This window comes from Ixodes scapularis, unplaced genomic scaffold, assembly GCF_016920785.2.
Source record: "Ixodes scapularis isolate PalLabHiFi unplaced genomic scaffold, ASM1692078v2 PGA_scaffold1__304_contigs__length_218370807, whole genome shotgun sequence".
Lineage (NCBI taxonomy): Eukaryota > Metazoa > Arthropoda > Arachnida > Ixodida > Ixodidae > Ixodes > Ixodes scapularis.
Window position 1 is genome coordinate 12877696 of NW_024609846.1, and position 13151 is coordinate 12890846.

The following is a 13151-nucleotide window of genomic DNA, read 5'->3' on the forward strand; positions in this document are numbered from 1 at the left end:
CTTTTTCAGTCAAGAATTAAATAGTCCGAGCAGTAAATGTCGTACCGTTTAATCGGCCGTTCTTATAGTTCAAGGTATACAACAAAAAAACCTCCTGCCTCCTCCGCTGCTGCGTTGTTTGGAGCCTTGTATGAAACTTGTCTGTAGTATTGCACCACAATGTCATGAGGCATCGATGTGATGAGGATATCGCAAAGCATGGCCGCGAAACTTCCGGTCGGCACGTTTAGTGAGTTGAGAGCTCGAATGTTCAGCTGCATAGTGTCGTACAAGTTCCTCAGACCCATGGTGTCTGTAGAAGATCGAACACGGGGAAGATTTCGAAGGGCCGCCAGGTGTACTTGCTCTATCCTCTTTTGATCACCAAAACGTTGCTTTAGTAGTTGAATGGCATCAGCATAGCACGCTTCCGTTGTGGGTAGCCCTGCTATTGCAGCTGCTGCGTCTCCAGTCAAGTAGCGGCGCAAATAATGAAATTTATCCATCGTTGACAACGTGCGATTTGAGTGATTTGTTCCTTCATACTGTTCCCAAAACGTCTGCCACTGGGTGACGTCCCCTCTGAAAGTAGTGATGTCCAGTTTTGGTAGTCTGGATCCACTCATCCTGAAGACTGTGTCATGCGCATTGGGCGTAGTCGTTGCTGTCGCCTGAACCATGGGGCGTCTACTGTTCTCCAGTTCCGCAATCTTGAAGCCAAGCTGCGCAATAAGCATGACGGCATGGCCTTGACATTCGGCAGCAGCAGCGTACTCGTCCTCCAACTCTGCTGATAGCAGCGGCTCTAACTCCTCGTTAATTCTATCAAGCTCCGCGTTGCTCGTAGTCAGGCGTTCTTTGAATCCGATGAGCCTGCTCAGGTCTATATCAGGGCTGTTCAGCAGTGTGGTAGCGTCGTTTATCATCCTGGTATTTTGGGCTTGTCAAGTGGTACGCTTCGCCTTCAGTCTGTCCATTGCGATTCGTTAGAGTCGATTGGCTTTCGCTTGGTTGGCAGGAATCCCTCTTGAAAGATCTTCGCGTTACAATCCCGATGATTTGCCTCCGTCGTTAAAGTCTCAGAGTTCCACTGTTAGGGTTAGCAACGAAAGTCCTGGTACATTTGCAGCTTCGTCTGGGCTCGGAGGTGATGTCGTGAAGCAGTTTCCCGGGTTTCGGCTCCAAAATGTCGAGGATCCTTCTCAGTTAAGAATTAAATAGTCCGAGCAGTAAATGTCGTACCGTTTAATCGGCCGTTCTTATGGTTCAAGGTATACAACAAAAAAAACCTCCTGCCTCCTCGTTGTCTTCCAAGTATCGCTGTCGTTTTCACTTCATCCTTCTCGATTTTCCGCACCAGTAAACATTAACTGTTAAATGAGTGAGATAGGCCAATCTTATACATATTCGTGGCAGACTCTCAGCTTTGTCTTTGCATTGATTTAACTTGGCATCTCAATACAATGAACCCAAAGAAAAGTAGTTCGAAGTGTTGTGTTTGTGACCTTCGTATCTACCCAGATGTAGTTTTCGATACAAAACAAATTTGTGTTGCTGCTTGTCATGTTTCGGCTTCACTTCGCAAAACTTCTAGCCTGTGTATTTTGTAATGATGGTGTGGTGGAAACACAATCACCTTTGTATCGTTAGCATTGCATAACTCTTGGAAAATGTGCCCTCTAGCATTTCAACAGTGTAGCAGACTAAGTCTGCTATCCATAAGTGCAGTGGCCTTTCACTGGAATGCCGACCTTGAATTTTAACTTGAGTAACATGGCTCTAAGTTTTAGTGTTCTTGGATGTGCATGGATTCTTCTTGCTCTGGATGGAACATGCCGGAATGTTTCCTCCATTGGGCTTAGTATTTACTACTGCATACCCAAGATATGATTATAAATACAATGTTAGCTTTGCTAGTAGAACCGCTATTTGTGTAAACCTGAAGGCTCTAGACTTGACTGCATCAAATGGCACATCATGAATTCAAGTGTAACCGTAGAAACAGCAGTAACATGACAGCTCGCTAATTGGTGTCGCTGCCCCCTTCTATGCCAGCAAAGGTTTGGGCTTGTACTGACGACTGCCAGCGCAGCTTCAGCCAGTGGTGCGAGTTGGTGGTTGTTGCGCCCTGTGCCTGTGGAAGACAAGGCTCTTTTTATATTTTGTTGATGCATTGGATCTCGGCTGATTGCGGCAAGCGCATTCATTGTTTTAACTTGATTGTATTAAATGGTTGAAATACACAACTCTTGACTGCTTCTATAATTTATTTTGGGGAATGAGAAGTGAATAAAATTTCCTTCAGCACAGAATTTTGCTTGATTGTGGTAAAATCCAGAACTCTTCATTACTTATATAATTTAGCCGGGAAAATAAGAAGCAAACAAAATTCCTTCAGCACAAAGAATGTTTCATTTTTATGTGCAGTAAGACGTATAACTCGCTGGTCGTGGAGTGTGCCTTCGTAGAAACTGTCAACTCTGCAGCTGCAAAATGCATGTTTTGGGCATGTAGTGCCCACTTCTTTCGTCGTTAAATAAAAACGTTTCAAAGGAAGCATTATGCAAAGCGTCAATGGATGCCGCGAGTTTTCTCCTGACATTCTTTCTTAGCAACTTATGTAATCTTGTAAAATATCTCTCGAATTACGCGTTTTCGTTTCTCCATTTCCTTCACCCATTGAAACTTTTCATCTACGTACCAAATTACTTTCTTCTTTACCTTGGAAGGGATTCGTGATGGACCGGCGACGTACAGAGCTATTCCTTTTTCTTAAAAAAATGGGGCACCTTAGCTCGAGCAAACATTTTGTAGACACCTTTATTCGGCGTATGCGCTGGATGGTGGTGACAGACGACACGTTCAGAACCGCGGCTCGCTGTCGCTTTTCGCATGTAAGCGAGGTTTGCACGAAATACATGACGCAGTTAAGGCTGAACCGCATGTAAGCGATGCGTCGCTCGATTTTTGGATTTCTAGAGAGGCCACGTCGCTCATCACCTTCGTCGCTTGCCCACGCCGCTTTGATGCGGTTTGCCTTGTCGCGAGAGTGACCGAGCAACAGCAAAAGGGGTTGCCGTCGTTTGTCTCGTCACTCGCCAAATGGCTTACATCGCTTAAACGAGTGTCGTCGTTCGTCGCTGCCCACCCAGGCGAAAATCAGTCCACTTCCAGCTGGATTATGGAACTGGAAATGAGGCAGTCAAGCTGGATTCCAGCTGGACCCAGCTGGACCCAGCTGGAATCCAGCTGGACTGCCCCATTTCCAGTTCCATAATCCAGCTGGAGGTAGACTGATTTTCGCCTGGGCAAAACGATCGCGGCGTAGCTGAAGCAGACGACCCCGTGTCGCCATCCACGTCTGTATTCTTCGTTTTCCCCTGTTTTCCCCAGATTCCCTCTCGAGGTACTGCTCACTCCGTTGTAGGTACCGAACTCAAGTTCTGACTTGGCTGAGACGGTTCCGATTTCGTTTCGAGCAAGCGGCTCAACCGGCGTCTTACGCTGGGTCTCAGCTGAGACCCAAGATGAGACCACACGAGAAAACAAAATGTCGGACGTGGCTACCACCAGCCACTACGCACCGGCTACAAGTCATTTTTACCGGGTGAATGCTTTCGTTAAAGCGAGTTTAGACTACTTCTACGCCATCGACGTCTTCGACAGGAAAGTGAGGAAAGCCTGCCACGACTGTTTCGTTTTCGGTTTGGTGGTTTCGCAATCGCTTGTTTTCCTGTGAGCTTGACTGGTCACCCACGTCCTGGTGCAAGTGCTCAGGTAAGAAATAATATCAATAACACCACTGTTTAATTGTGCTGTTTCGTAAAGGCAAATGTGAATAAGTTTGGCATAATTATAACTTATTTTTGCGGTTCAGTTCCTGACACAAATGCAGCGCCATCCATTCAAGAAGGAACGGAAAGCAAGACGTAGTACGTAGTCTTATTGTTCAGACGATTTTCAACCCGAGGAAGACGGAGTTTGCCGAGGTACAGTTCCGAGGCAATCCTTTCTTTGTAAAATGATGTGTTTCGTGTTTAAAAACAGTCGGAAAAGCAAACAGTTTCTCAAAATGTCAGCGTCAACTCCCGACGGACGTCATGTTCCAAAACATTTTGGAAGATAGCGAGTAGCTTGATACGTTATAGCAGTGTTTATGAACCTTCGCTAGGAATTGTTATGGCGTGGCTATATATATTTGATTCGAAACTGCGCTAGAATTTTTATTGTCTGTCATGAACGAATCTCAGACATATTTCTCCACTTCAGGTGGTCACCAGCAGCGAAGCTCCTCGGAACCAACGCCGGACAAGTAGGTAGTCCTCTTGGTGTTCGGCATATGCTCACAGATGGTGAGGTGGTCGCCAAGTGGCAAGGAAGCACCCATGACCTCCACATGCTATCGCAGAGCTGTATCAGAGACAACTTCGGAGGAGGGGGTCCATATCACAAGAGCGAATGACATTTTAGCGAACGGCGACGTTTGAGCGAATGGTCGTTTTAGCGAATAACGGGGGCGCGCGTTAACCCATCCGTCGCGCTGCGCTTTACGCCGCTTCGCGGCGACAGTCTGCGGCAACTCATTACAAAAGTATGAACTCACTTGGCCCACCCGAAAACGCCGCTTCGCGGCGTCCGACTATTCGCTAAACTGTCGTTCGATGAAACGTGGGCGTTCGCTAAAACGTCATTCGATCAAGTGAGTGCCTCCCCCGCTGGGTAGACACGCCAGCGGAGTGCGCATACAACCAGGTGCACAGAAAACTGGAAAAAAAAAAGTAAGGGTTAGAGGTAAGGGTTGTTTTTGAATTAGTTAGGTACAAGTACTAATCATGCTGTCTACGAATATCTCGGGGCCAACTTTTTTTAAACGGTCTGATCATACTGTGCCTGAAATAATGAGGCCGTAACTAACAAACTTTTTTCAGTACACTTCAAGTATAGTCACTGCTAGATCCTGGCCGGTAGATGACGACAAGATACAATTAACTATTTATTAACTCAAGATACAAAGGCTACATGACAACGTGACAGGTTTGTTGACTGGTGTAGGCCGTTGACTGCATGCTTTGCAATGTTCGCGCGGTGTGGCATGGTCTTCTAGGTTTGGCATCTGTTTCCAGATGGTACCACCACTCAATACACAACACTCCTTCCCCCTAAGTGAACTCTTTCTCGAAGAGCTCGAGCCCCGTCTGATCTCTTCTGCCTGGCCACATCCACATCTTGCACTGGGCCCATCACCAACGTTTGCACTGCGCTGCCTGTATCCGGGTGCCCGGGTGGTTTAGGACGAGCAGCTTGCCGTTCTCCATGGCTGATGCTGTCTGTTGTAACTCTCAATGCACCGCTCCTACACACCGTGTCGACAGAACGTCGCATGATAATGCTCTCCTGGGTGCGGGTTTTGTAGGAAACTGGACCCGTCATTTCAACCACTGTCGCCAGTATCCATGAAGGGCCACTGCTGTAGCTGCATATAAATACTGGGTCTTCTGTTCGAAACATTCGTGACTTCGGTTGGGCTCCTTCGCTGGAATTTTCATCAGCTCCCTTCCTCATGCTCTCAGTCAGGTCTGGGTGCAGTCGGTCAAGTAATGTCTTCGACCTCCTGTTCATCAGCATATCCACTGGGCTCTTGCCTGTCATCATGCATGGTGTTACATGCTCCTGTAGCAGAAAACTGGTCAGATGCTGCCCTCATGTTCCCTTTTACAATATGCTGTAGCGAATCTTTCGTTGTGTGCACCATGCGCTCTGCTTGTCCGTTAGTTGACGGGTGGAAGGGTGCTGACGTGATGTGTCTGATGAGACCGGCTTTCAAGAATGTGCGGAATTCTTCGGAGGTGAACTGAGCCCCGTCATCCGAGACCACGGTGCTGGAGTTGCATTTCATGCGTCTACTGAGGCACGAGGAGGTGCAGGTCGTGACTCTTGGCATGCCATGCACTTCATCACATGCTCTTCTATGCTTCTGTCCATCTTGGGCCACCACACATAGCTGCGAGCCAGAGCCTTCATTTGGTCGATGCCAGGATGTCCGACATGGAGGGCCTCCAGCAACACCTTCCTGCCTTCTGGGGGAATTACGACCCTGTTCCCCCAAAGTATACATCCTTTGTGAACCGGCATCTCATGTTGTCGAATCTTGAATGGCTGGAAATTTGCCTCAAGGCCGCCTGGCAGCTAACCCTTCAGAGCCCAGTTGAGAACCCTTCAAACGGTGTTCTTTGCTGTCATTTGTGCGCCGTCCTTGGCGTGGAGCGGTGGATTGGATGTGTTCTCCAGAAACAAAACTTCTAGAGGAGGTGGCACCACAAACTCTGGAATGGTAAGTGAGAGGAAACTAAATGCATCGGCATGTTGTATGTCCTTCCGAGGTCAATGATCCAAACTGTAGTTATAAGCATTCTGTAGGATCGTCCAACGCAACATTCGTGGAGACAAGATGTATGGCATTTGCTTTGCAGGTGTGAACAGTCCCAAAGGTGGTTTGTGGTGTTATGATCTCGAAGGCAATACGTGTAGTCATGGAACTTCTTTACGCTTGCCAGCACTGCAAAGGCTTCTTTGTTGATTTGAACATAGTTTGGCTTGGTAGATGTCAATGTGCGGGAGTAAAATGCGACGGGGACCTCTTTGTCATCTTCCGGTCGACGGCCAAGTACAGCTTTAATGTATGTCTTATGGCGAGGCATCACAAGTGTGCACAAAGGGCTTTGTTTCATCATAATGGTGCAGCACACTTGCTGAGGACAGCAGCTGCTTGCGTTCGTTGAAAACTTGTTCATGAAGAGGCGTCCACTCCCACCGTGCCTCTTTGTCAAGTAGCTGACGTAGTGGCTCGGCCACTGCTGCCTTTTTCGTAGAAAGATGCAATAGAAGTTTAGCAGTCTTAGGAAAGCCTGTAGCTCCTGTTTGCTTGTTGGTACTGGTGCCTCATGAATCGCCTTCACCTTTTCTTTTGTTGGGTGCACACCCGTCTCGTCAATAAGAAATCCCAGGAACTCGAGCTGCGACACTTCAAAATGGCACTTTTCACTTCTTACCCTGAGTCCAGCATCAGCAAGACGGTGCAGGACTTCCTCGAGGTGGCCTGCCAACTCTTCTTTGGTGCTTGCAGCAATTAGAACGTTATCGAATTATGACACAACCCCGGTGATCCCCTTCAGGAGGTCGTCCATGAAGCTCTGAAAGATCCCAAGAGCAACATTTACTCCAAACCGTAGCCACTTCACTCGAAATGCTCCTTGATGGGTTGTGATCGTTTGTGCCTCCGCCGCTTCTTCATCAACCACCAGCTGCTGGTAAGCTTCTGCCAAATCCAGTTTTTCAAACAGCCTCCCCCCCCCCGAGAGTGATGTCAGGAGGTGCTGTACCATGGGGATCAGGTACGGGTGTTGAGCCAGTGCCTTGTTGAAAGTGCACTTGTAGGCGCCGCATATTCTAATGTTTCCAGTTGCCTTCATGGGCGTCACAATCGGGGTCTCCCACTTTGGTTGCATGACCGGCTCGAAAATGCCTTGTTCAATAAAGCAATCAAGTTCAGCGTCAATTTTAAGCGTGAGCGCATTTGCTAGGGTTTCATGCGGATTGGCATCATTGTAAAGTCAAGGTGCTGCGATACTGGGGGTCCCTCAAACTTCTCAATCTTTTACCCAAAAACGCCATCATACTTTGCAAGCACACCTTCAATAGACAGCCCTGTGACCTTATTTACCCCTAGCAGCCTGATTCCCAATGGTTTAAACCAGTCCATGCCAAGGAGGGTTGTCCACTGTCCCTGTGTTACTGGCAGTTTCTGGTCTCCTTCGAAACTGCTGTGCTTGACATGGACCTTATACACCCCCTTGATCTGCACCGTATTGCAATGGAAATCTGACTTGCGATTGAAATGGCTCACCCGGTGCAGCATCTTCTTCATGACCTCATTTGTTTGTTCTGGGATGATCAATAACTCTGACCCCTAGTCAACTTCCATCATTGCCGACGTCCGGTGCTTACGTGTCTGCGATGCCTGTGGCGGGGCCAGTTGGTTAGTATCGTACACATCATCAGATTGTGTGTTCAAGTTCAGAATGTTCGCCATGGTTTTGGATCCTCTTGTTCCCATGGCCCGCTCTGCGCTCAATGTTTCATGCGACACACACAGTCGATGCGGCCGATTTTTCTGCATAAGTGACTCTGGGCATCCTTAAATTGACAATACTCCCGTGCGTGAGCTCCTCTGCACCCATTGCAAGGCTTTGTTTTCCCGTGGTATACTGTTTCCTTGTCGGTTGCCTAAGCGTGTTTTCTCCTTCCTCTTAGTCCTGATGTATGGCAACGTTGGTTGCCACAGTTGGTTCTCCTCCCCTCACATCGTGGTGCTTTGAGCCGCCGCTTCAGCTGCCAGCACTTCTTCCTGAGCGATCTTGAACGAGAGTTTTTTTTTTGCGAAAAGTCGAGCTTCAAGAGTTTCATCCCTCAGGTCACACACGAGTAGATCTCACAGTGTTTCCGTGAGATTTGGAAAGTTGCAGTTTTGTGACAACTGCCGTAGTTCCACAATGAATAAGGCCACAGACTTCTCGGGACCCTGATTCCGCCGGTAAAGGCATTCTGGCGTACAATCTCCGACGGTTGCCTGAAGGTCTTCGTTTTGGGAGTTGCCAACGCGAGTATACTATAGTGACTGTACTAAGTCAAAAGTGGCAGCACTGCAAACGCTAAAAAAAAAAAGCACGTTTTCTGGTTGGGTTGGTGATATCGTTTGCCTCGAGGTGGAAGTTCAATCTTGCCTCGTAGGCGTCCCACTTCTCCGGAAACGCAGGGTTGAATTCTCCTATCTGTCCCAGGGTCGCCATTTCTTGTCGAGGGTACAAGGGGGGTACCCGAACAAAGGGCGATGTTCACAAACCTTCTGCCTCACCTGTACGTTCCAATGTGGGGCCGTAGAGTGCGGCAGTCTCTATGCAATCTTATCCTCATCACCACATGATAGATCCTGGCCAGTAGATGATGACCGGATAACATGAACTATTTATTGACTCAAGATACAAAGGCTACGTAATGAAGACATGATAGGTTCACTGGCTGGCGTTGGCCGTTGACTGCGTGCGTTGCATTTTTTCCGCGGTGTGGCGTAATCTTCTAGGATTGCGGTCCGTGTCCCCGATGGTGCCACCACTCTACACACAACAGTCACCATGAACAGTCTGTTGAAACTGTGGCTATTGCCAGAAACTTTCGAATAGGACACTGAAGTAAAAGTTTTTGTCAGAAAAAATGGGTGATTACAAGCACAGAGACATCAGGACCATTCAGCAGATGGGGAGGGCGACAGTGGTGGGGGGCAAGGGCAAGTTTGCACTCCTCCCCCATATCTTTTCCATTAAATTTCTGACCTGTCGGGGGGGCAGTCTCTCCCCCGCCCCCCTATTTCGTTTCGACGCCACTGTACAAGCAGAATGTGATTACAACCATCATGTCTGTAGTCGACTGTATACTGTTGGTTGAGGCGACGGCCATTTGCAGCGAGAGCTATGGTAAAATGCGCCTGATTCAGCTGTAGCACTTGCTATGTATCGCGGCGATAGTTTCATTGAGTCGCCCCGCAACAGAGTAACCGTCAAAGAAAAGAAAGTCCGAGTGGCAGAGGAGGGCTGCGGCTGCACAGTTGGCAGGACTCTTCGTGGCGGTGCATTGACAACACTTTTTAACATTTATGTTCACACACTCTTTGCATCAGCCTTGCCTGTTCGTGATAACGATGCCCTTTGCCTTTATCTTCATGATGTAGTTTCCATGTTTTGAGCGCACCTTCGGGGCCTCCTCGCCGAGTACGGGAAGCATGCCTCGCCGCGAGCTCGGCCAGGCAGTGATCAGTCGGCAGTGGCCCCCAAATGCATGCTCGCTGAAACGCTGCCACCGAAACATCGGCCTTTGCGGTCCATGACATATGGATCCTTGCATTGTTTATCAATACTTCACTAACTCATAACTTTACTATGAGTGGCGTCTAGAGCCGCTGGTCAAATAATTGCAGGATTCCAGTTATGCCTTGAACCGCATATTTAAATTTGTTCTTCCGACACAATAGCCTTTCGCATCAAAACTTTGTCGGTGGCATATTGGAACTTTCTGCTCGTAGCACACTTTACCAACGCCGAAATATCCCGTACAGGCTGGTTGAATGTCGTCATCGTAAGTTTGGCACAGTTTTTCAAGTTCGCATGCCAAAAACCAGATAGTTTTGTAGAAAGTATGGTGCACATCAGTGCATGTCCGGGCAATTTGTGGCATCCTATGCCTTGGTAAGTGCTTCCATGTGGTGGGAAGTCAATCACCAGCATGGTGCGGGGCCCCCGTTTGTTTGCCGTCTGATAAGCAAGTTAGTTGCTTTGTTTTATATGAACCACAGGCAGCCCAAGGAGTTGTGGCTACTTTTCGATACAGTGCAGTCAAACGCACTGAAACGAAACTGTGTGTATGGGCCTTTACGCCGCTGCGCTTCCATTTTGGACCTGCAGTTTTTACTTTCTTTCGTTGTCGCTCCCACTCGGCTTTGACGTCCGTGGATCATAGATGAAGGTTGCTCAAACATAAAAAGGGAGATGAATAGTTAGGTGTTTTGGCTGAATATGCCTTAAGCAACTTCGACAAAGGCAGCAAGAAGGGAGATGATTGTAAGGATTGCAAAGGAAAAAAAAGCTTTGATGCTGACTGCATGCCACGTCGGCGGTGACATCGCTCAGGCCTGTACAAATGCAATGGTGCGCAAGGCAAACATTTTTTTTTGCGGGTGCGGTCTTTACGCGTGTTTATTACACTAATGACTTTCACTTTTACTTAGCTGAGTGTGTAAAAGTCGTTGCATTTTTTTATGATGCATCATTTCTTTAGTTTTTCATGTTGCTAAATAAAATACATAATGCAGTGGAATTTTTTTGCATACTTGGAACCAAAAAGACATTGAAGAGAACTAACCAGAAAAAAACTGTTTATTGTATTTACAAAGTAAAGCTAAAACGGCAGTGCCTCTTTGCCAAACTGAAGGCCCCTCCTCCCCTTTAAGGGTCTTGTTGTAGGGCCTTCCCAAGTAACATGAAAATTTTTTCTCCCTGTTCAATATAAAAGTTTGCAGCCTTTTTCATCATTTCGGCAGCCTCGCAGGCTGCCCTTGCTGCCCTTGCCTGCTCTTCCGTCGCCTTCAGTTTGGCAAGGAGGCACTGCCGTTCTAACTTTACGTTCTCGTGTTGTTGCTCCATGATGTCCTTATAAAACTGTTTGTCTGCAGCCCGTGTGCTGGCTGCCGAGCCTGCGGGTGGTGCGCTGGGCCTCCAGACCGGTCGTGAACGAGGTGGTCCCTGCCGGCCCAGTGGTGCCGGTCGCCCTTCAGCAGCAGCTGCTGCCTCAGGCGGTCCCCCTGCCACAGGAGGAGGCCCCTCCCGACGTAGCAGCGCAGCTGCTGCACCGGGCTCCACGGGTGGCTCATCCTCGTCCATCGGCCAGTCCGGAGGCTCGTAGTCCTGCGTTTCTTCAGACTCCGGCACCTCGAGGAATGCGACCCCGGGGTCCACTTCAACTTCGTAGTTCAGGACTCTGTCCTCTCCAACCTCCTCATCAGTAATTGGCTGCACGCTGACTGGTGCTGTGCTGGCCCTAAGGAAAATACACCAGAATGTCAGTCTTGTCACCCTTGTACATAATTTGAAACACTCTTATTTGTATTTCATTCATGCTTTTTGTGTGCATGTGGATCAAGCTCGACTCCTCAGCTCTCGGCCATTGCTGCTATTAGTTGTGAAAGTATGTGGGCTTTAGTAAAGCCAGCCTACAGTGTGCAGGTCAAGCCCGATCTTGACTGTTGCGGCTATTAGTTGTGAAAACAGCTGGCTTCATGGAGATCCAGTGTGCAGTGTTGATGCCGGCCAGATATTTCTGGTTGCTTGTCCCTACAATTCTGTTTTATGTCAAAGACTACCATGTTGAGCAACAGATCTGCTCAGGGTGATTCCAAATTTAGTGGTAGTGTCTACTGGTCGGTGCTTAATAAATTGTACTCACTGTACACCATATTTGAACTGACTGCTCAGGATTACTTCTGATTTCTTTTATTTATCAATACTGTTCACCCTTTCAAGGTGGTTTTATTTCAGAAAAGACATTCCTCATGGTATGCAATGTGCATGTTGGAAGTGTTGCAAGAGCTTGACGTCAGCATATGCTCAGCAGCAGCGAACTCAGCTGTGACAGTGAATGCTACCTACGAAATGAGCGAGATTTCAGAGCACTAATCTCGCACAAATATGTTTATGCAACAGACTGTCTCAGCTTTGTGCCTTCATTCATTTGACTTGCCACCTCAATACAACGGACCTGAAGCAAATGAGGTCCAAGCTTTGTGTTTGTGACCTTTGGGTCTACGTAGCAGTAGAATTTTCAACAAAACAATATATATTTTTGCTGTTTGTCATAGTTCAGCTTGACTTCATAAAAGTCTAGCCTGTATACGGTAGTCTTGCGATAATTCAAACTCGGATATTATACTTCTGGTTAATTCAAACAAATTTCCTAAGTTTGGTTGTCTCGCTATGTTCTTAGTGTATCCATATGCCACCTAAACCGAATTCCGTTTTCCTGTAATTCATATTTTTTGTTCTTGCAGCCCTTTTGTTGAGTGTGCTTCTTTCCGAGCACCGGTACACTGCAGAGGGAACACCCATGGAGCTGTTGCTTCTTTGCAATGCACCGGTGCTCGGTGATAAGCGCACTCAACGGGGCTCATGCGGAAATTTCTGCAGCAACTTGCGCAGACGCTGTGATCTGGTAGCATGGCGTACACCGAGCGCTGGCACATTGCGGAGAAGCAACAGATCCATGGGTGTTCCCTCTGCAGTGCACCGATGCTTGGAAAGAAGTGTACTAAACAAAAGGGCTGCAAGAACAAAAAATATGAATTACAGGACAACGGCATTGAATTTAAGTGGCATAGCATGGGCAAGTCACAACGTCCTCACAAGTTGCTATGAAAACTGTGGTGCAGTGCCCGCTTTTATTGTTCACGTGTCCCCCGTTTAATAGTTCACACTAGACAACTTCTTGACCCGATGAACAAACTGAATTTCATTTTGAGTTGTCATGTGCTCTTTGAACAGCCCACAACAATGAACATTTTTGAGGGATAAATA

The 13151-nt window shown here is 47.7% G+C and overlaps 1 protein-coding gene and 1 long non-coding RNA gene across 2 annotated transcripts; one reads left to right on the top strand and one right to left on the bottom strand.

Annotated features, from left to right (window-relative positions):
• Nucleotides 1–62: 62 nt before the first annotated feature.
• LOC121836112 lies at nt 63–905 on the bottom strand. Its single transcript, XM_042290851.1, has one exon. It carries the CDS (start codon nt 903–905, stop codon nt 63–65), a length of 843 nt encoding a protein of 280 aa, XP_042146785.1.
• A 3048-nt stretch (nt 906–3953) lies between these two features.
• Nucleotides 3954–11441, top strand: LOC121836017. Its single transcript, XR_006077755.1, has 3 exons — nt 3954–3968; nt 4249–4291; nt 11258–11441. It is a non-coding gene; the product is annotated as an uncharacterized LOC121836017 (long non-coding RNA).
• Nucleotides 11442–13151: the final 1710 nt, after the last annotated feature.

Bases quoted from the DNA above. Each gene is read 5' to 3' on its own strand.
- LOC121836112 (XM_042290851.1), bottom strand. From the start codon at position 905: ATGATAAACGACGCTACCACACTGCTGAACAGCCCTGATATAGACCTG.